Source organism: Sciurus vulgaris (genome assembly GCF_902686455.1).
Source record: "Sciurus vulgaris genome assembly, chromosome: 5".
Taxonomy (NCBI): Eukaryota; Metazoa; Chordata; class Mammalia; order Rodentia; family Sciuridae; genus Sciurus; species Sciurus vulgaris.
Window position 1 is genome coordinate 5,260,224 of NC_136465.1, and position 23,592 is coordinate 5,283,815.

At 39.5% G+C, this 23,592-nt stretch overlaps 1 protein-coding gene across 1 annotated transcript in view; it reads left to right on the forward strand.

Moving 5' to 3' along the window:
* AGPAT5 (1-acylglycerol-3-phosphate O-acyltransferase 5) overlaps nucleotides 1–23,592 on the forward strand; it is a 51,124-nt gene that overhangs the window by 16,392 nt on the left and 11,140 nt on the right. Inside the window, 3 exon segments of the mRNA XM_079141824.1 lie at nucleotides 3,376–3,491; nucleotides 4,906–4,995; nucleotides 16,512–16,602. Of these exon segments, the coding sequence (XP_078997950.1) occupies nucleotides 3,376–3,491; nucleotides 4,906–4,995; nucleotides 16,512–16,602 (297 nt within the window).

Here is a 23,592-nt window from a genome sequence, read left to right on the forward strand (position 1 = left end):
CATGAATCTCCTCCGGGGTGAGAAGTGATGGGAGAACACCTGTGAAAACACACTACGTGAACAGTTCTGCTTTTGTGTTGGGATTGAATGTAGGTGGCAAACGTGAACTCCCTGCTCGGCCCACGCCAGCCTGCAAGGTTCCGTTCCTCGCAGAGAGCCACTTCCTTCTATTCCCGCCTCGCGACTTGCTTATATTGCTTTGGCACCGGGTCCTGATACTGACCAGCCTTTGGAATTTGGGAAGGCTACTTTTTGAATGCTTTCTAAAAATGCCCAACTTGGAGACATACCAGAGGGATGATTTTAAATTACTTTAGAATTGCAGGCTTTAGTTAGTATGTGATGGAAGGTATGGAACCTTTCCCCAGAAAAATGCACTCATGAAATCTGCATGTAGTTTTTGGTTCCAGAGGTTCCCAGAGCCTAGCCAGACTTAGTTCCTTTGCTTCTTGTGTGTAGGTGCCCTTTTAAAAAATGATTTTGAGATATTAAAAGGAACAATTGAATATCTCTGAAATATAATTGGCAGAAAGAACATTTCAAGGGCCGCTGCTCAGCTTGGGCTTTCTAGTTCACCCTCTCTGAGGCCTGCCAGAACAAATGAGTTTCCTGGCTGATGTCCAGATAGAATTGACATTTAAATGAGTCTCCTTCCTCGCTTGTTCTCACTTGGCATGTCCTTGCTGTCTCTACATTCTTAGTTTCTGTTAACTTCTTTCTTTCCAGAGTTACCAAAGATACAGTAATGGCTGTTCCTTTCCCTCATCCTTCTTGAACTATCTGTTTTTAACACTGTTTTACATGTTTAATCTCACAAATGCTCCCTTTTCTGGGTTTAGGTGGCAATTTCCTTGAGTAACAGCACGTGTGGTGAGTAAACTGTCATAAGTAGACATGGGCTTTGAAGTCAGGGACCCTGGTTCATGTGCACGTGTGGACAGACTACTTAACTTCTTGGAGGCTTGTTGCTTAGGTATACTCTTTACTGATTGAGGTTTTAGGCGGTTTACATTTAGGCTATCTCATGATCCCATTAGTGTGTATGGCTTATGGGTGGCATTTAGCAGCAGTAGTGAGGATAAGAGCTAACCCGTTTGCACGGCCTGGACCCATAGTAGATAAGTGCTTCACATGCAGCATCTTTTTACAACAGACCTTTGTGAGTTAGGAACTAGTGTTATAGAATGACAGAGCTGAGGAAGATGAAAGGTCGCTGCCCCTCCTCAGGCCCTCCACACCTCTCCTCAAGATCAGGAAGCACAACCCTACTTTGTTTAGTTCACTGTTGAAGAATTCTGACTTAGCCAGATTAAATTGATTATGCCAGAACACAAAATATGAGGGGTTACCACAAAGGTGATATGTTATCCTGTCAGTTGTAATCTAGTGTCACCTATCTGAAACCTAGCCAAGAATAAGCAGCAGGACAATTCAGTAGCAAATATTGATGCCACAAAGCTTATGTCTTTTGATTGCTTAAGTTGGCTCTTAAACTTTTCCACAAAAATTTTTAAGTTTAAGGGCATAGCTCAGGGCAGTTTATTAGGATCATGATATATTTTGGAAATCTTGTACCTTCTTATGACAGCTCTTAGAAGATGCATCCAAGGGCACAACATAACCATGCTTGTTTCAAAAAATATATTTATTCTTCCCCAAACTTGAAAAAATAATTGTTTCAGGAAAAGATGCCAAATCTGGTTTTTAACTTCATGCCCTCTAAATATGTACCACGATGTACTTCAGCCTGGTAACCATACAGAGCCATATCACATTAGTTCTTAGTATTGAATCTAATTGGAAATTAGGCACAATTTTAACAGAATTGGTTGTGTGTTTTTTAGATGTGATTTCAAAGAACGCTGTCTCAGTGATGATTTATTTGATCTAAGTTAGAAGGGACTAAAGTGAAGCCTTCTATAGAAAGTTGTGTACCTTAGAAAAAGCCATAGTTGGTAGCCTACTTAGTGTAGATGTCTCAGACCAATAGACACAGCTGCCTTTTACTGTGTAACATAGGCAGAAATCTTTGCAGGCATCAGTACGTAAGGATCCGTAACATAATTTATACATAAAATTGTAAGTCTTAAAGATAAGAGCAAGGTAACCTGTGAGTGATAACCCCTAATTAAAAAGAGAAATTTATAGTAATTGATAAGATTTTTCTAGAAGGTTAATTTTTAGTGTTTAAATGACCGTATTTTTGAGATAGTCGAGGTAGTATGTGCGTTGTCTAAAGGATTTCATGTGACAGAGTTAGTCATCTTGTAACCTGTGGAAAACTATCCCCTTTTGTTAAAACTTTATTCTGATTTCTTTAAATTCCAGATTTATTTCCTAGGCTTTAAAACATTTTTTTCCTTTACTCCATCTGTTCTCATTTCCATGGCCCTGGATATGCTTGTGATGCTAGAACTCTATTTTTTTTGCAGGTTCTTAACAAATATATTTTTTAACTCTCACACCCTTGAATTCATCTGCTAACACTAGAAGTTTTCTTCACGTTTCACTTTTACGCTTCCATTCTTACCAAGAGAGGCAGTTTGCAGCCATGGGCTTTGAAGTCCTGATTTCTCTGGTTCTCAAGACACCTTGGTTTGTCTTCATTTCCTGTCTGCGTCATCTCCTCCGTTTACCATCTCCTCGCCCAGTTTGCTGGTTCCTGTTTCTTTGCTTTGGCAAGCCCCCCTCCTGCGCTCAGCATTCCTCTTTCGGAAGCCCAGCTCTCGGCTTCTGGAAAGGCTTTCTTTGCCGGTGTCAGCTCGCTCAGGCTTTGTTCTTGGTTGCAGCCCTTTGGTGATAACATAACCGTGTGATTATGGCTATTGGGGACCTCATCCCTTGGTTACTTAAGGAGCACATATCTGCCTGGCCTTGTTGTAAGGCACTTGAGACATTCTGAGTATCAGTGTAACCTAGTACTGTGTCCAAAAACTCATTAATAAAGTGCCCTGGCCTTTTGTTGAACATTATGTTCAGAATATTTAGTCACTCTTGATAGTTTCTTTAGCATTTTCTGCTTATAATTTTCCCCTTTTCATGAAAAAAGAAAAATATGTCTTCTAGCCTTAATTTAAAAAGCTCAGCTTATTTTTATTTTTTGTAAAATACTGCTATTGAACTAGTTGGTATTTTGTGATTTTGTGTTTCATCCTTGAAATAAAAAATGTTTCAAGAATTGGGGGGAAGTCCAACCCCCCCCAACTTAAATTTTTTAAGTATCTGGGGTTTATTTAAAGTAATTTTAAGCATTCTGATTATTTTCACAGCATATTCCTAATACAGTGCTGTGAAGAGGCTGTTTCTGTGGTCTGTGTAGAGGGATGCTGGAGTTGACTTGGATGCCGGAGGCACTGATGGATTCTGTCTTTGCAGTTGACTGGATTGTTGCTGATGTCCTGGCCATCAGGCAAAATGCTCTTGGACATGTGCGCTATGTGCTCAAGGATGGGCTGAAGTGGCTTCCATTGTATGGGTTTTACTTTTCTCAGGTAACCTTCTTTTCTCTGCTTTTTCCTTTACATATGTGTCAGTTTAAAAAAATATTTTAAGGTTTAAGTGCACTTAATATAAATATGTTTTTTGCTTTGTTCTGTGGTGTGGGGGATTGAATGCAGGTCCTTGTGCATGCTGAGCAGTCGCTGTACCGCTGAACTGCATCCCCAGTCCAAATGTATGGGTTTTAGAATGCACTTAATAGCTTATTTTAAATTGAAGAATTTTTATTTTTGATGTTGTGTATGTATATACATGACTGATTATCTACATAGTTAAAAGAAATTGCAAAAGTGCTAAAGTACAAAAATCAGATAGGAAACTAAAAGACACAGAATTCAGCAGTCATTACCTTAAGAAACCAATGATAAAAGCAATTAGTGTGCCTGGTGTGGTGGTGCACACCTGTAATCCCAGTGGCTCGGGAGGCTGAGGCAAGAGGATTGAGAGTTCAAAGCCAGCCTCAGCAAAAGTGAGGGGCTGAGCAACTCAGTGAGACCCTATCTCTAAATAAAATATAGAATAGGGCTGGAAGTATGACTCAGTGGTCAAGTGCCCCTGAGTTCAATCCCTGGTACTAAAAAAAAAAAAAAAAAGTAGTGATCTCTCAGGGATCAAGCAAAATAATGAGCTAATGTGTAAAGTTTTTAGCATGAGGACATTTATTTTCTGAGGTCTTGAAGTACAGGATCCATGAGTGAGAGAGACTGGATTCTGCCCAGGTCTTTCTCCCTGGCTGGCAGACTGCAGTCCTCTGTCTGTGTCTCACTGGTTGTTTTTATGTGCACTTGCATCCCTGGTGTTTGTTTTTCTTAGAAGAATGCCAGTCACAGTGGCTCAGGGGCCCACCCCGATGACCTTAATTTACTTATCATAATTACCTCCTTCAAGACGCTGTCTCCGTATATAGTCACCATGGAAGTTAATGCTTCAACACATGGGTTTTGGGGAAACAAAATTTAGTTCTTACCAGTACCATTTAAATATGTGTAGCTGAGCTGGGTTTTCAAATCCCTAAAGGTTGTTAGTTTTGACATTTTGAGGATGCTTTTTAGGGATTCTGTAATGAGTATGTGAAAAATTGGGAGTTAGGATCCATCTGATTGATCAATTTTGTGGTTGTTGTTTAAAGGATATATTTTTAAGAAAGAAAGCATTGTTAACTACTGACAAACTAAATGGTCATGTATTTTCATAGGATAGCATGCAATTTTATTGGAATAATGTCAGAACAGAATTTTCATCTAAGTTATTTAGGTGCTAATATTTCAATGTATTAAGTATACCTTAAGTTATGAAATGTGATTTAGTCTTTACTCTTCAGGAGTAAAGTTGCCTCTTTGACGACTGTGGCAGTTGGTTATTTTAAAAGTAAAAACATTTTTTCTCCCCATTTTTTTCATGGGCCAGCATGGAGGAATCTATGTGAAGCGAAGTGCCAAATTTAATGAAAAAGATATGAGGAAAAAGCTGCAGAGTTACGTGAACGCAGGAACTCCAGTAAGGATGCCGGTTTTTCCCTTATCAGCTCTGTTATTAATCCAAGAATTAAATTAACATTTAAGAATCGGTTTGAAAGTGTACAACATTATATATAGTAAATAATTCAGAGTTTCGTTGAGGCAACAAAAACTCTTAAGTATAAGTCAGTGATTCTTTTTAGCCATCAGAAAGATTGCTGCTGACAATTAGGTCCTTTCCTGGCGGTTGTCAGTGTTGACCTTAAAGAGGAACAAAGAGAACACTCGATGTCTTTTCAAATCTATGAATAGTAAATGGCAGTACGCTGGCTCCTCAGAGCTCATTGAACCCCTGTCTTCTGTACATCAGATTTGGCACTAGGAGCAGCCACTGTTTCTTGTGGGTATAAATTTGGATTTCATGTATACACTGAATTGTTTGAAAAACCAGGAGTATGAATATTTGCATTCAATGTGAATATTATTTTCCAAAACTTTGCTCTTAAAAAACAAAAACAAAACAAAACAAAAAAACAAGAATCTCGACCTTGTATTTGAAGAATGCTAATTGCTGCCAAATGACTTTTCCCATGACTCTCCTGGACAAGCAGCGTGATCGGCATGACTTCTTGGGATCTGCCTCTCAGTGCGTTCCAAGTGCTCTGAAACTTTGCTCCTGGGCAGAGTTCTTCCTTTGTCTTGTCCCTTCTCACCTCTCTTCTTGCACGCCACCTCCCCGAGCTCCTGCTGAAGGGATTCTGCCCAGTCAGCCGGTGTGGTGCCAGGGTGAGCATTTTCCCATGAACGTTCCCTGGGCGTTTGTGCAGGATGTGGTTGCGTGCAGTTTGGGCAGATGGGGATGGAATGAAACGAGGTGAAGAGCAGCCCTTCACCCTGCTCGGCACTCTTCGGAGGACAGGACAGGCGTTTGAGAAGGGGCTTCAGTTCACTCAGCGTGGTGAATTTTGACATGGGGGAAGGGTCCCTGTAGATCCCCAACAGAAAGACTGGATTGGAAATATGTATGTGCACTTTTAAAAATTATAAATTTAAAGACATGGATTTACATGTTAAAATGTCCATTCCTCTTATCTCCTCTCCTCTCAGCTCTATGGTTTGGTGTCTGTCATTAATTTTGGAAAATTTGTTTGTTGCAGGGTGAGTATGCCTGATTCAGAAATGCTTAGAACCAGAAGTTTTTCAGATTTTTTAGATTTTGGAATATTTGCATAGAATTTGCCAGTTGAACATCTCTAATCAAAATCTGAAATGCTGTAAAATCTGAAACTTTTTGAGCAATATCAGTATTCAAAAATTTTGGATTTGGGAGCACTTTGGATTTGTGATTTTTGGATTAGGAACGCTCAGCCTATATTTCTTTGAACATCATTCCTGTCCTGCTCTTGTCTTTTCTCTGGATACTAGTGTGTGGGGTCATTTGATGCTGCCCCAGCTCTTGGATGCTTTACCTTGTCCCATTGCTACCCTCCCCCATTCTTGTTTTTATTTCTGTGTCAATGGTGACTTCTGCTGATGTGCCTTCGGGTTCCCTGGTCCTTCTGGCTGTGTTCGGTCTGTACTCGAGCCAGTTAAAGGCGTTCTTCATCTGTCACCTGGCTCTCCATTCCTAGCATTTCCCTTTGACTCTGTCTCATGGTTTCCCTTTGTGCTGAATGTCTCCACTTGAGAAATTGTCCACCTTCTCCAGAACCTTGATTGCTCCTCTTCTTGTTGCTGTAAGTCCCCTGGCTGTAATTCCAGTGTCTGCCTTTCTGAGACCAGTACTTCTGGTGGCCCTGTGTCCAGACCCTGCTTTCATCTGGCCGTTTTCACACCTCCTAAGATTCTGAAAGTTGGCATCTTGGGTAGACGAGTAGACACTGAGGCACATCATACCAGCACTTGGAAATGGTCGCGCCTTTCTTTTTGCCTGTGTTGGGGGTGAAGTCCTTCCATCCAGCAGTTGTATTGGGCTTGAGTTTTGCTTTAGTCATGCTTCTGGAGGGCTTCAGATTGCAGTGGCTCTCATTCCTTGGTGCTCAGGATGAAGGGTCTCTTCCTGGGGAGTTTCCCCTCCGTGCTCGGCTTTTCCTCAGGTGCCCTCTCACCACAGTGCTGTGGCACTGGGAGCTCTGGTGATCTGGTGGAAGGAAGGGAGGAGTATTTTTGTTCTGATTGCCTTGGGGAAGGCCTCAGGGGGCATCCTCCCCTGACCCTGCTCTCCCCTGTCACATGTATCGGGACACCCTCCTGCCCTCCCTCTGTTGAGACTTATTTCTTTGCTATCCTTTGTTTTCAACCACTTCTAAAGTGTAGCAGAATTTTCTTGCTCTTCTTCCAGCAATTTAAGACTGCTGTTGCACGGGAAACACAGAGGGAAGGGCCTGCGTGAGGCTGGGAGGCCTTCCAGGGCCAGTCCTCCGCTCCAGGACTGTGTCCATTCGCCTCCTGACTCCAGCATTTTTCCCCTTTGTCATTTCCTTCCTTTGTCCTTCCTCTCTTCCTCCTCACTTCCTTCCCGCCTTCCAGTTGTGGTGAATTCTCCTTGCGCCTGTAGCCATCGGGGGTTCTTCTATTTTACTGGTTCACATTTGGCCTTTGCAAATTGGTAACAATTTTAATTAAATTCTTTCTAGGGGCCTGCTCTGGCTTTTTCCTAGATAAGCAAGTACTTGCATCTCTTCTCCCCTTTGAGCCCTTTCCTCAGGTATTTGGTTGGTGTTTGCCTTGCAGCCTTCAGCCCTATGAAGTTGTGAGTTTACACGTTGGCCAGTGTTGTGCTCGGTGCTGGTGTAGGCTTGGGAGCAATACTGCTTCAGTGTTCTGCACGCTACTTGGAAGACTCCTCCTATAGTTTATTAATAATTGTAAAAGTTGGAATAATTTCAGGCTTACAGAACTTTGCAGTGCACTTTCCCCCAGCTCTCACGGAGACATCTGGTGATGATCTCCTGCTTAGCCCTGATGCGCTTGTCAGACCTGAGAAAGGAGCACTGGTGCCGCACCAGTGCTTGATCCCCAGTCTGCGTTCAGATTTCACCCTGTATTTACTGCGGCTCTTTTTCAGTTGAGACATAATCCCGCATGCCACAAGTCTGTCTAACTCCTGTCTTTTAAAATCATTGCATTTTTCATTGTATGAAGTACTATGTGTTTTTTCTTTTTTCAGATCTATTATTTCTGTTTTATTCTTCAGGCCTGTCTTTTTTTTTTTTTTATTCTAATTATTTGTACTTGACAGTAGAATGCATTTATACATTTGATTGATTATACATAAATGGAGTATAACCTCTCATTTTTCTGATTATACATATTGTAGGATCACATCAGTCATGCAGTCATATAGTCATACATGTACATGAGGTAATGACGTCTGTTTTGCTTTACTGTCCTTCCTACCCCCTGCCCCTTCCTCTCCCTTCACTCCCCTCTACCTTATTATAACGTAATTCAATTCTTCCCTGTCCCCCCACCTTATTGTGAATTAGCATCTGCACATCAGAGAAAACATTGGGGCCTTTGGTTTTTTGGGGATTGGCTTATTTCACTTAGCATGATATTCTCTAATTCCATCCATTTACCAACAAATGCTATAATTTCATTCTTCTTTAAAGCTGAATAATATTCCATCATATGTATATCTACCACATTTTCTTTATCCATCATCTGTTGAAGGGCATCTAGGTTGGTTCCATATTTTAGCTATGGTGAATTGAGCTGCTATAAAAATTGATGTGGCTGCGTCACTATGGTATGTTAATTTTAAGTCCTTTGGGTATAAAGCAAGGAGTGGGATAGCTGGGTCAAAGGGTGGTTCCATTCCAAGTTTTCTGAAGAATCTCCATACTGCTTTTCAGAGTGGCTACACCAATTTGCAGTCCCACCAGGAATGTACGAGTACCTTTTTCCCCACATCCTCACCAATACTTATTGTTGCTTGTATTTTTGATAAGGACATTCTGACTGGAATGAGATGAAATCTTAGAGTAGTTGTGTTTTTATTTCTTTAAATAGTGGAAGCAGAATTTAAAAGATTTATTTGGTCAGTTAGCATCTAGAGTCCATTGAGTCTTGTTTTCTAGTAGTTCTTGCTCATGGTACTTGCTTTCCTCATGCGCTTCGTTATCTTTGTTTTCTGCTAATTACATTTGGAAAATTATTTGTAGAAATCAGTTGAAGCCTAGTATGAAACTGTCTTCTTCCAGGGGATATTTGTGCTTAAAACAAGCTGGATACCATAAGGCTCCTCTAGTTTGGGCCTGCGCAGAGCCACATTCTGCAGTACTGAGCTGGAGGCCCGCTGAGCTCCTCAGCCAGGGCTGCTCACCTCTCTCTGCTCCAGGGAGGCCGCCACAGGCGTGGTGTCACCTTCGCTCCGGGCCTGTCGGCAGCTTTCTAACAGAAGGCTCTGATCTTTTATTTCCGCTCCTCTTGCCTTTCCTGCTTTACTATGTCTGCTCGATTTTGATCTTACTATTATCTCGTTAGCCTTTTCATTTTTCTTGTTGGCACTGGAGATTGAATCCAGAGGCATTTTACCGCTGCGCTATATCCCCAGTCCTTTTAATTTCTGATTCTGAGACAGGGTCTTGCTAAATTGCTGAAACTGGCCTTGAACTTCCTCCTGCCTCAGCCTCTCAAGTTGCTGGGATTATAGGCGTGTACCTCCAGGCCTGGCTTTGTCAGCTTTTTGATACTTTGAGAATGATGTTATACCTAGTTTTTCAAATTGTTTCTATAGGAAGGTTGATTCAGATAGTTCTGTTCTTCATTGTGGGTTACCAAAAGAACCGTTTTTCAAGGTCAAGAATCTCACTTTGTGTCTTCCTAGCACAATGTTAATGACTGGCAGGCTCGTGTCAGATCGCTGTGTGACTGAGGTCCGACTTCTTAGAATGTAGATGAAAGCAGATATTATACTCATGTTTGTGAAAGTTAAGTAACTAACATGGTATTTATCAAGTTACCTTTCATATGACTTAATATTTCTCATAGGAATCTGTGACTACATCAGTTTGTACTCAATATTGGTATTATTTGAGAGTTTGCAAAATTTCGTTTGAAAAAAATGCATCTGTATTACAAATTATTAAGAAATGATTTCCATAATTGTTGCTGGGATAGTTCTTTCACCAGGTACTTATTGGTTCTGGATGGAAATGAAACATTTATGATAAAAATAACTACATAATTTATAAAAGTCATGTAGTTAGAATTCAAGCTAGTAAAATTTATACCACAAATATGGAGACTTAATGCTTTCTTTTCCAAGTTTCTTTCTGGAATGGGCAGCAGCCTATTAGATGAGAGTATTCCTTTGGCATCAGATTTGGCTTTAAATCTTAGATCTGCTGTTTAAGCTTTGTTATTTTACATAAGTCACTACTGAGCTTTAGTTTCCATGTTCATTAAATGTTAGTAACTATTAATTTGTTAGCTGGTATTAAATAGCATGTTCACAAACTACACTAATTGTCCTAGTTTCCTATTCCTACTGTAACAAATTACCACATACTTATTGGCTTAAAATAACACAGATTTATTTTCTTAACCTTTCTGAAAGTCAGCCAAAATGAGTCTTTCTGGACTGAAATTAAAGTGCTGGTGGGGCCGTAGTCCTTTCTAGAGGCTCCAGGAAGAGCCCATGCTCCTGCTTTTCCAGCTTCTGAAAGCAGCCTGCGCTCCTTACCTTGTGACTTCCGTCCATCTCCAGAGCCAACAGGAGCTGTCCTGGTCTGTCCTCATGGGCAGTTTCTCTGGTTCTGACTCTTAAGCCTCCCTCGTCCTTATTTCAAAGACTCTATGACTATAGTAGGCCTTCTGGTTAGTTGAAGATAATCTTGTCTTAAGGTCCACGAGTAATCCTCATAGCCCTCTTGCCATGTCACACAACATGTTGGCAGGTTCCAGGACTTAGGATATGGGCCTCCTAGGAGGGAAGGCATCGTCCTACCCGCCACACTCACGCGTGTGTCGATGTGACTTAGTGTTTTCTGGTCATACGTGTAGCCCTTCCAGAGCGCAGTGAGTAATGAGCTCACTGAGGGAAGAGGCCGCTGTGCCCTGCCACATGTGGTACTTGCTTCTCTGAAAACACATGATGGACTTTTGAGTGATGTGAGTGTTTCTGATTATAATTGTAAAGAACTTGAAAAGTTTTTTTAACATTGCTAGATTAGATTAGTTTGGAGAACAGAAGGCAGAGGTAAAGAAAAGGTTGTAATTATAAAATATATAGCTGATCAGTTTTTAAAGTTCTGTGACATTATTGCTATATGAATGTGCTTTGAAAACTGTTTAGTAAACTAGATAGAATTTTTAAAACGCAGAGGGGAAAGAAGCTTAATAAGAGTCTCCACTTAGTGCTTGATATTTTTATAACATTCCTCTGATAATTAAGTTGTCCAATGCATGGAGAAAGTCCGGTTCAGTGGTTAGTTACGATTTAAAACTCTAATTATATAGCTGTTTTCTTTTTGACTAGGTTTTTAATGTAAATAGTTGTTAATTTTCCATTAGAGGATAAAGTATCTCATGTTTCACATGGTGTATCTTATCTTGAAAATAGATTTTTTTAAAAAATGGAAGGTCATCACAGAGGAGAACAGAATCACTGGTTCTTTCAACGAAAATTTAGCCTATCAGACTTACGTGTTTAGTAGTAGAAAACCTCCACATAATTTGATTGCTTCTTTCCTTAACTGCCCCCCCCCCCATTATGTATCATCATCCCTTATCAGAGAAAACATTTGGCCTTTGGGTTTTTTGGGATTGGCTTATCTTACTTAGCATGATATTCTCCCAACTCCATTCATTTACCCGCAAATGTCCTAATTTTATGGCTGAATAATGTTCCATTGTGTATATATACCACATTTTCTTTATCCATTCATCTATCAAAGGGCATCTGGGTTGGTTCCACAATCTAGCTATTGTGAATGAGCTGCTATATACATTGATGCAGCAGCATCACTGTAGTATGCTGATTTTAAGTCTTTTGGGTATAGGCCAAGGAGTGCGATAGCTGGGTCAAATGGTGGGTCCATTCCAAGTTTTCTGAGGAATTTCCACACTGCTTTCCAGAGTGGCTGCACTAATTTGCAGCCCCACCAGCAATGTATGAGTGTACCTTTCTCCCCACATCCTCGCCAACACCTGTTGTTGCTTGTGTTCTTGATAATCGCCATTCTAATTGGGGTGAGATGGAATCTTAGGGTTGTTTCAATTAACATTTCTCTTATTACTAGAGATGTCAAACATTTTTTTCATGTATCTGTGAATGCTTGTGAATCTTCTGTTAAGTGTCTGCCCAGTTTCTTAGTCCATTTGTTCATTGGGTTATTTGTCTTCTCGGTGTAAAGTTTTTTGAGTCCTTTATAAATTCTGGAGATTAGTGCTCCATCTGAAGTGCATGTGGTAAAGGTTTTTTCCCACTCTGTAGGCTCTCCCTTCAGATTATTGTTTGTTTCCTTTGCTAAGAAAAAGTTTTTTAGTTTGAGTCTATCCCATTTATTGGTTCCTGTTTGTATTTCTTATACTTTGGGAGTCTAGTTAAGGAAGTCTGGTCTTAAGCCAACATGATGAAGATCTGAGCCTACTTTTTCTTCTCTTTGGTGCTAGTATGTAGGTTTTAAGTCTTTTGGGTCTATACTAAGGAGTGGGTTAACTGGGTCATATGGTGAGTCCATTCCTATTTCTTTGACAAGTCTCCATACAGCTTTCCTGTGTGGTTACACTGATTTACAGCCCCACCAACAATGTATGAATGTACGTTTTCCCCACATCCTTGTCAATATTTATTATTTGTACTCTTGATAATTTCCATTCTGACTGGAATGAGATGAAATTTCACTGTGGTTTTGATTTGATTTCTCTGATTGCTAAAGATGTCGAACATTTTTGGCCAGTGTATTTCTTCTTCTGAGAAGTGTTTAGTTCTTTTGCCCATGTATGAATTGGGTCATTTGACTTTGTCGTGTCAAGTAGGTTGAGTCCTCGATGCCCTTTGAGGGGAGCAGGTGGCGAAGGTCTCCTCCCTCCCCACAGACTTTCTCTTCACGCTCGGGTCCTTTGTGGTGCAGAGGCTTTTTAATTTGATGCCATCCCACTTACTGATTTTTGGTTTTACTTCTTGCACTTGAGGAGTCTTGTTAAGGAAGTTGGTTCCTGTGCAAACATGTTGGACCGTTGGACCTACATTTTCTTCCAGCAGTTGCAAAGTTTGTGTTCTGATCCTAGGTCTTTAATCCACTTTGAGTTGACTTTTGTGCAGAGTGAGAGATAGGGATCAAGTTTCATTCTTCTATATAGGGATTTTCATTTTTCCCAACACCATTTGTTGACAAGGCTGTCTTTTCTCCAGTGAATGTTTTTGACACCTTTGTCTAGTGTCAGATAATTATATTTATGTGGGCTTATCTCTATGTCTTCTATTCTATTCCCTAACCCTCCATGTCTGTTTTGGTGCCAGTACCAGGCTGTTTTGTTACTATAGCTCTGTTGTATATTTTGAGGTCTGGTATTGTGCTCAGAATTTCTCTAGCTGTTCTGGGTCTCTTATTTTTCCAAATGAATTTTAGAACTGCCTTTTCTAATTCTGTGAAGAATGTCATTGGTATTTTGGTGGTAATTGCATTGAGTATGTAGAATGCTTTTGGTAGTATGGCCTTTTTAATAATGTTCCGCCTGTCCAAGAACATGGAAGGTCTTTCCATCTTCCAAGGTCTTATTCAACTTCTTTCTTCAGTGTTCTATAGTGTTTATTGTAGAGGTCCTTGACATCTTTCTTGAGATTTATTTCTAAATTTTTTGAGGTTATTGTAAATGGAATAGTTTTCTAATTTCTTTTTCAGCAGGTTTGTCTTTGGAGTATAGGAAAGCAATGGATTTGTGTATGTTAACTTTGTGTCCTGCTACTTTACCAAATGTGTTTTTCAATTCTAGAAGGCTCTGGTGGACTTTTTTGGGTCTTCTCAATATAGGATTATGTCATGAGTTCTTCTTTTCCTGTTTGTAGCCCTTCTCCTGCTTGATTGCTCTGACTGGAGTTTCAAGGACTATGTTGAGTAGGAATGATGAGAGTGAGCATCCTTGTTTCTGTTTTCAGAAGAAATGCTTTCAGCTTTCTCCATTCAGTACGGTCTTGGCTTTGGGTTTGTCATGTATAGCCTTTACAATGTTGAGGTCAGTTCCTTCTATCCCTACTTATTGGCTATTGTTTTAAACATGAATGGGTGTTGTACTTTGCCAAATCCTTTTTCTGTATCTGTTGAGATAATTATGTTATTCTCATCCTTAAGGCTAATTATATTTATCGATTTCCTTATGTTGAACCAACCTTGCATCCCTAGGACAAAACCTACTTGATCATTGTGCAATATTTTTAATGTGAGGTTTTTTTTGGAAGCAGAGATGAACCCAGAGGCACTTAACAACTGAGCCACATATCCAGCCTTATTTATTTATTTATTTAGAGACAGAGTCCCACTAGGTTGCTCATAGCCTCACCAGGTTGCTGAGGCTGGTTTCAAACCTGTGATCCTTCTAGCTCAGCCTCCTGAACTGCTGGGATTGCAGGCATGTGTGACTACACCCAGTTTTTAATGTCTTTTTGTATGTAGTTTGCCAGTATTTTATTAAGACTTTTTGCATCTATGTTCATCAAGGATATTCATCTGAAGTTTTCTTTCCTTGATGTGTCTTTGCCTGGTTTTGATATCAGGGTAATACTGGCTTCATAGAATGAGTTTAGCAATATACCCTCCTTTTCTATTACATGGAATAATTTGAGGAGGATTAGTATTTAAAAGTCTGGTAGAAGTCAGCTGAGAATCCATCCAGTCCTAGACTTTTCTTTTTGGAAGGCTTTTGAGATCTCCTTCAATTTCATTTCTTGTTCTTGATTTGTTTAGGTTTTCTGTATCCTCATGGTTCATTTTGGGTAAGGGAGCTTTATATCTCTTGGAAATTGTCAGTATCTTCAAGTTTTTATTGCTTATTAGAGTGTAAATTTTCAAAATAGTTTCTGATGATCCTATGGATTCAGTGGTGTCTGTGGTGTACTTCCTTTTTCATATCTGATTTTATTTATTTGAGTCTTCTTTCTCCTTGTTTTAGTTAATTTGGCTAGGGTTTATCAGTTTTGTTTATCCTTTCAAAAAACCAACTCTTTGTTTCATTGATCCTTCATATTTTAAAAAATTCTCTATTTCATTGATTTTTGGCTCTGATTTTGATTATTTTCTATTTTGTATTGACTTTGGTGTTCATTTGTTCTTTTTCTAGGATCTTGAGATGTAGTATTAGATTTTTTATTTGGTGTCTTTCTAATTTTTAATGCATGAACTCCATGCTATAGATTTTCCTCTTAGAATTGCTTTCATACAATCGGAGAGGTTTTGATATTTCATTATTCTCATTTGTAAGAATTTTTTTTATTTCTCCCTTAATTTCTTCTGCCATTCATTCATCATTCAAAAGTGTATTTAGTTTCCAGGTATTAGGATTTTTTCTGTTTTTTACCTTATTATTGATTTCTGATTTCACTCCATTATGAATAAAAAGGAGTGGGGATGTAGCTCAGAGGTAGAGCACCCCTCAGTTCAGTACCAAGGGCCTACTCCAAATGTTTATTTGAAAAGATGAATGTCTACTTTTGTCTTTTGACTGTCTATTAAAAATATCACTGTAGTTTTTGCAACTCACTTCTCAAGCTAAGGGTTTGTTATTGTATGATTTTAATGTTTTGTTTTACCTTCTCAAGCAGGTAATTATGAAAGCTTAGACTAATTGATTACTAAGTAAATAACTCGATACTCTCATTTATTTATAGGTATTATATTACTTCAACTTATGTAACAAATATGAAGCTGCTTATAAATGCATTAGGGGAGTTATATAAAATAGTAATATTATACAAAGCTTTTGAAATGCAGACACTGCCTTTTATATTGTGGGAATTTCAATTCATATATATGATTTTCCTCAAATGAGCTGTACATTTAGTCTTGATACTTAACATTGATTTCTAAAATTTGTACCCTTTTAAAATGTCAGGTTGGAGTGTAGGGGGAAAGGGTGGAAGAAGAACGGTTGGGGCATGGTCAGTGCACACTCTCTGCATGTATAGAAATACACTGAATACCAGTATAAATGTGCAATTAATTACTATGTTAATAAAAATTAATACAAAAATAAAATCAGTGTTATGTTATAGATTCTTAGAGGGGAAGGGTTATTTCATTACAAGTCAGCCTAGGATGGCCAAATTTTTAATTAGTGAATACTAGCATATTATTAGAAATGTTTTTAGGTTCTTAGTGACTAGTCTACCATGAATATTGCATTTTAAATACAGTCCGTGTTATGTTCAGACTTAAGTGAATGTTTGCAGATTGGTTGCTCTGCATGAAACAAATGTCATATGTAAAAGAGTGTATATTTTTCTCACTCTAGGAAAGACAGTCCTACAGTAATTGGGTTAGTATTGGTAAGGTAACAGTAACAACAACAAAGCTCACACAAAAAAGCAAACTAAATTTCCTTTATGCCCCACAGATGTATCTTGTAATTTTTCCAGAGGGAACCAGGTATAATCCAGGACAGACAGAGCTCCTTTCAGCTAGCCAGGCATTTGCTGCTCAACAAGGTAAGTAAAAAGTTGACTGTTTGAAATATAATTTTTAAAGAGAATGATCCTTATAGTTTTTCTTCCTGGAGAAATATGTCTTACAGTTGAATGCATTAATGTATTATCTTTGAGGAAATGAGGTTTCTCTTAAATTCATTGGCATGTTATTGCATGTGTCTAAGAGAGTATATTCAAGTGCTGTGGATTTAGTTAAAATCTAAGTACGTGGATATGTAAGTGTGGTTATTTTCCTACTTGAGTGGGTTATGGGTTATGGAAATAACTTCTCTCTTGTAGGTTTATAGATCAGAGGCAGAAGCCATACTCTTTTATCAGCTGTATGAGTACATGTTGCCTAATGTGACCAAACACCAGTTTCTCATCTCTAAAATACATAGATGTACCTCTCAGGTAGCCTCAAATTTGTATATAATTAAATTAGAATATAATACTCCTCTTGGAGAGTATTTCAAAGTTGGTTCACAGTTCTTAGAAGGTGTAATATTCCCCAGCAGTGGAATGTTCTTAACTTACCATGTCCATTATCCTGTGTATAGGACACCTACAAAAAATGTATGCCATTGTAGGACACCTGTAAAAGTGCTCAGTTAAGTTTTTGTGGGTGTCCTGCACATAGGATGATGGGATGTAAAGGATCACAGTCTACATTTTAGAAAATCAGATAACTAGACCTCAGTAAACCAAGTGGTTTAACCAAGTTGGAATTCGGCAGACAGCAGTAGTCCTGCTGTGTCCTCAGAGGTGTCTGGAGCTCGGGTCAGTATGAACTCTGCTGTGTGGCCACAGGCGTGACTGAGCGTGTGTGGATTCGTGGCGTCGTCCTGGGCTGTGACAGTGCTGGGACAGCGCTCTCTGCAGCAGCGGTGACACCTCTGTCCAGCGTTTGCTCCCACCCACATGTGGTTTCTGAGTGTTCAGAATGTGACCAGTGCATCAGAGGAAAGGAATTCCCAGTTTTATTTGATTTTAGTTTCATTACCACTCTAAATTTTATTTAATTTTAATTTGCATTTAAATAATGTTGCTGGGGCAGATCTATGATAGCACAGGTTTGTGGGATACAAAAAAAAAAAAACTTTAGATTTTAACTAAATCCACAGCACTTGAATTTAATCTCAGACAGATGTAATACGCAAACAAGTGAAGGAGAAACCTCTTTTCCTAAGAGAAAACACTTTCATTCATTCACTATATATAAATATGCACATGTGTGTGAAGTCTTTATAACAGTACATTTTGTGTTTTACTCCTGGTTTACACTCCCTGTGTTAAGGGGTGGTTCGGGGCAGGAGGTTCTGTGAAGGCTTTGGACTTTTACCACCTTCTGTATCCGGTCTGGACACCGTGGGCTGTCATTTCAATTGCTCTCTTGCAATACCAATGTCTCTGCCTTTTTCATATTGAAAAAGGAAAATAAAACCTCCCTTAACTCCCATTTTCCTCCTGGCATCCTCTTCCTCTCTCATTAAGAGCCCAGGCCTCTGTGTTCACTGTCACCTTCTCACTGTCCTCTCGACTCCGAGTGAGGTGATACGGCATTCATGGTGCTCTCTTGTTCAGATTTCCTAGACTTCTGTAGGGCTAGCCTTTGTTCTCCTGCTAATTTTCCAGTGATTCCTTGTGAGTCTCCTTTCTCGCCCACTCTTCTTCCTTCTTTTCTGTTTCACACACTATTTCCAAGGTCTGACTTTGACCTTTCATTCATTTCACTTTCTATGTTTTTCATAGTGGTCTTTGTCTGAATTCATGGCCTTAACCATCCTTTGTTTAATTATCGATGACTCACAAAAAGCTCTCTCCTTTTTCTGTCTCTGCCTAATTCTAGTCCTGTACGTACAGTTGCCCACTAGAGAGCTTCACTTAACTGGTGCAGAGCGACATCTCAAAGTCAGTATGTTGAAGGTATGTTGCCCTTTCACACATGCACTCATGTTTCCTATCTTAGTGATTCATTCAGTCCAAAACCAGAGTCATCCTAGACTCTTCCCTTTCATCAAGCAACCATCTGATAGATCAGAAAACCTTGTTTCTCTGCATGCCCATAATTACTGCCATACTTTAAAATCTTAACTCTTTCTTTTTTCAGATATCTGATGTTAGATGAGAAACCATCCAAAAGCTTAGTAACTTCAGACAGTAACAACTGTTTATTTGCTCATAATCTGTGCCTTGGGCAGGGCTCAGCAAGATTGGCTCATCTCTGTCTACATGGTCAACTGTGATCCAGAAAGCACGTGGAAAGTCCAGTGTGACTTTGCCAGCATGTCTCATGTCATACATGGATGGGAGTAACTGGGCCTCTTTGTTAAATTTTTCAACTTTTCTTCATGGTATTTATCAAGTGTCACTCTTTGGCCAGTATTTGTGCCTGGATGGACATCAGCAGTAGCTTTGGACTTTTCCTAAGCTCATTATTAGTCTCATAATCTTGGACAAGTTTCTTTCTTTCAGTCTCTTTCCTCGTAAAGCAGCAATGATAATATGGGTTTTGTGAGTGTCACAATATTTATACAAAGCCTGGAATGTAATCTGTATTTAGTAAGTCATCACTGGTAACTTTAGAAATGGCTGGAAGGGACCAGTACAGGTGAATCTGTTGGTGATACCAAACACCGGTAGCTGAGCCTGAGGGATAAAACAGAAGGACTAACAATTTCATTCCGCTACATATGGATTTCCAGTTTCCCCAGCACCACTATCTTTTCTCCAAAGTATGTTTATGGCACCTTTGTCTATCATGAGATAATTGTATTTATGTGGGCTTGTGTGTGTCTTTGTTTCTGTTCCATTGGTCTTCCTGTCTTTTTTGGTGCCATACCATGCTGTTTTGTTTCTGTAGCTCAGTAGTAAAGGTCTACTATTGTGATGCATCAGCTTCACTTTTCTCCTAAAGATTTCTTTGGCTCTTCTGGGTCTCTCATTTTTCCAAATGAATTTCATGATTGCTTTTTCTATTTCTATGAAGAATGTCATTGGAATTTTAATAGTAATTGCACTAAATCTGTATAGCACTTTTGATGATATTAATTCTGCCTATCCAAGAACTTGGGAGATCTTTCCATCTTCTAAGATCTTTTTCAACTTTTTTTCTTTAGTGTTCTGTAGTTTTTATTGGAGAGGTCTTTCACCTCTTTTGTTAGACTGATTCCCAAGTTTTTGTTTTGTTTTGCTTTTGAGGCTACTGAGAGTGGGATAGTTTTCCTAATTTCAGCTGATTCATCATTGGTGTATAGGAACACAATTGATTTGTGGGTGTTAATGTTACATCCTGCTACTTTGCTGAATTCATTTATGAGTGCTAGAAGTTTTCTGGTGGAATTTTTTAGGTCTTCTAAATATAAGATCATGTCATTGGCACATAGGGATAGTTTGAGCTCTTCTTTTCCTATCTGTATCCTTTAATTTCTTTCTTTGACCTAATTGCTCTGGCTAGAGTTTTAGGAAGAATGTTAAGTAGAAGAGGTGAATGAGGGCATCCCTGCCTTGTTCCAGTTTTCAGAGGGAATGCTTTCAGTTTTTCTCCATTTAGAATGATGTTGGCCTTGGGTTTAATGTATATAGCTTTTACAATGTTGAAGATCGTGAAAAGAGAGCCTACAGAATGGAAGAAAATCTTTGCCACCTGTACCTCAGATGCAGCATTACTCTCCAAGATATATAAAGAATTCGAAGAACTTAATACCCCTAAAAAAACCCTCAATCAATAAATGGGCAAAGGAACTGAACAGACACTTCACCGAAGTGTCTTCACCGACAAATATATGAAAAAATGTAAAGTATCTCTAGCCGTTAGAGAATACAATTTAAAACTACACTGAGGTTTCATCTCACTCCAGTCAGAATGGCAACAGTCAAGAATACAAGTAACAGTAAATGTTGGCAAGAATGTGGGAAAAGTGTGCACTCATACATTGCGGTTGGGACTGCAGATTGGTACAATCTCTCCAGAAAGCAGTATGGGAATTCCTCAAAAAACTTGGAATGGAACCACCATTTGACCCAGTTATCCCACTCTTCGATATGTACCCAAAGGACTTAAAATAAGCATATTACAGTGACACAGCCACATCAATTTTTATAGCAGCTCGACTCACAATAGCTAAGCTGTGGAACCAATCTAAGTGCCCTTCAACAGATGAATGGATAAAGAAAATTTTATATATATACATATATATAAACACACATACACACACAATGAAATATTACTTAGCCATAAAAAAGAATGACTTTATGGCATTTGCCAGTAAATGAATGGATCTTGAGACTGTTACGCTAAGTAAAGTAAACCAATCCCCCCCAAAACCAAAGGTCATATATTCTATGTGTACACACAGTAAGGGTTGGGGAGGGAAGAATAGGAGTTCAGTAGATTAGACAGAAGGGATTGAAGGGAAGGGAGGAGGGACAGGAATAGGAAAGACAGTCGAGTGAATGTTTATGAGCATCAGTTAATATTGAATCAAAGATCATGAATGGTCCAGAATGTAAAAGTGGGGGGAAACCATGGTAGAAAGCTGCACTCAAGCTTCGTATGACTTGAGTTTTTTATTCTTCTGTGCTAGTCATTTATTGAAAAAACAGTAGGAGCGAAGAAAGGGAGTAAGAAAGCTTCTGCTTTCAGATTGTATGCACAGTGATTGTGAGGAGCCCTGGATCATTTGACTGTCTGCCCGCCGCGGATCCTGACCTGCGCCTGGGCGGTTCTTCAGCTGCGACTCCTCTGCCTCCTGCTTCTCCAGCAGCACCCCAGCTGGTAGCCGTGTGTGTGTTTTTGTCTGAGGAGAGGCTGCAGCAGAGGCGGCACTGGTCACTCCTGCTCTCCACGGAGGAAGAGCAGTCTCCTTGGGCATCCTGTGTGTGCAGCAGGTGTTCAGCAGCAGATGTTCAGCACCTGGGAGAGTTCGACTTACATCTTTGAGGCCGTTCCTATACCATCTGATACATTTTTAACAGAACAAGTGGTGTTAGTAATAGCCCTCTTGCCTTTTCATACTGCTTTCTTCTGCCCCTTTGTGAATTTTTGATGCTCTCAAGTCCTATTCAAAATTCTCAGTGATTCTCAAAGTGGTGTCTGGACCCTCAGCAAAAGCTGCCTAAGAACATGTTTGAAATTCATATTCTCAAGAGCCCCACAGTCCTACTCAGTGGGCAACCACAGGGCCAGGCCCATACACTGCTTAAGTTCTAGAATCTCTGGTCTAAGCAGTAGTCTTGTGTTTCACAGGGTAGTAACTGGGGCACTGTCGTGCATGCCTGGAATCCCAGAAACTCAGGAGACTGAGACTGGGAGAATTTCAGGTTCAAGATCAGCCTCAACAACTTAGCAAGACCCCATCTAAAAATAAAATAAAAATATGGACTGGTGGTAGAGCATGCCTGGTTAAATCCCCACCCCGTATCACCAAAACAAACAAACAAACAAAAAAATAGAGGAGACTTGAGTCAGACTCTTACATTACAATTAGAACACGTGGATCTAATATTTATTCATAAACCTTAGTTTTATGCCTGAGTTTCGTGAAGAACAAGCAAACACTGACAGCAGTTAAGCACCTACTCCAGGAGCGCAGAGCAGGGTCGTGAGAACTCTCCACCTGGCTCTGTCAGACATCAGGCACTGCTTTGTGAAGTGGTCCATTTTAGCTGGGTTTCCTTGATACTTGATGCTTTCAAGTGCTTCGTAAGAAATTAAAACCCTATCATATTTTCTGCCACACTGGTAGTAAAGATGGGCATACTTAGACTTTTCGAGCTCTAGTAATAGGAAACAGAAAGGTAGTGAAGTCTCTGTGATGGCAAACCAAATACAGTTGACCTCCATATCTCCTCTCTGCCCCAACTCTTAACCCTGTGGGTTTCACGTCTGTGGATTCAGCCAGTTGCAGATCATAAATACTTGCAAAAAACAAAATTGTGTCTGTACTAAGCATGTACAGACTTTTCATTATTCCCTGAACAGTAACTATAATAACTATGAATGTAGTGTTTGCTGTGTGTCAGGCACTGTGAGTAGTCTAGGGTCTTTAGAGTGTGTGGAGGATGTGTAGGTTCTGTGCAGGTACTAGCCCTTTGATATGAGGACTTGAGCATCCACAGAATTTGGTATCTGCAGAAAGTTCCAGAACGGCACCCCATGGATGGCCAAGGAATGATTGCACTGAGAATTTTCACATTATTGCATTTGTGGTTTCAAAATTCCTCCACACTTAAGGAACTTAGCTTTCATCCTATGAATAATTCTGGCAATTGTGTATTTTTGAGAGTTCTTTCGAAACATAAAACAAACTGAGTGTGGTGGCGCATTTCTGTAATCCCAGTGTCTCAGGAGGCTGAAGCAGAAAGATTGCTAGTTCAAAGCCAGCCTCAGCAACTTAGCGAGGCCCTGAGCAACTTGGTGAGACCCTGTCTTAAAATAAAAAGTGAAAAGGACTGGGGATGTGACTCAGTGGTTCAGTGCCTCTGGGTTCAGTTTTGGGTACTAAAAACAAAACAAAAAACCCCCTCCCCCCAAAAAAAGCCCTTAAAACAAAGGAATAAGCTAAGGTAAATATTTTTTCTACACTGAATAAAGATAAGTTTTATGTCTGATATATCACATAAACAAACTTAGGTGGCAAATAGCAAGCTAATAATACATTTAATACATGACATCAATTTAGTATGAAAAGAGCTCTTGCTAATTATGAAGAATGCAAAGTAGAAACATGGATAATGGTGTTGACAAGAAATTCAAGAGATATGAGTGATTCAGACATCTGAGCAAGTGTTAAAGAAATGTAAATTAAATAAGCACTCTGATGCCAGCTTTCAAAGACCAGTGTGACAAATGTTAAAAAAGAAAGTTATTGCCCAGTATCCAATGGAAAGGACTTTGTCTCCTCCTGATGGATATATGAGTGGGTTGTTTCCTGTTGCTATAACTTTACCATGAACTTGATGGCTTGAAACAGTGGATTTATCCTTGGCCGTTCAGTTATCGGTGTTTCT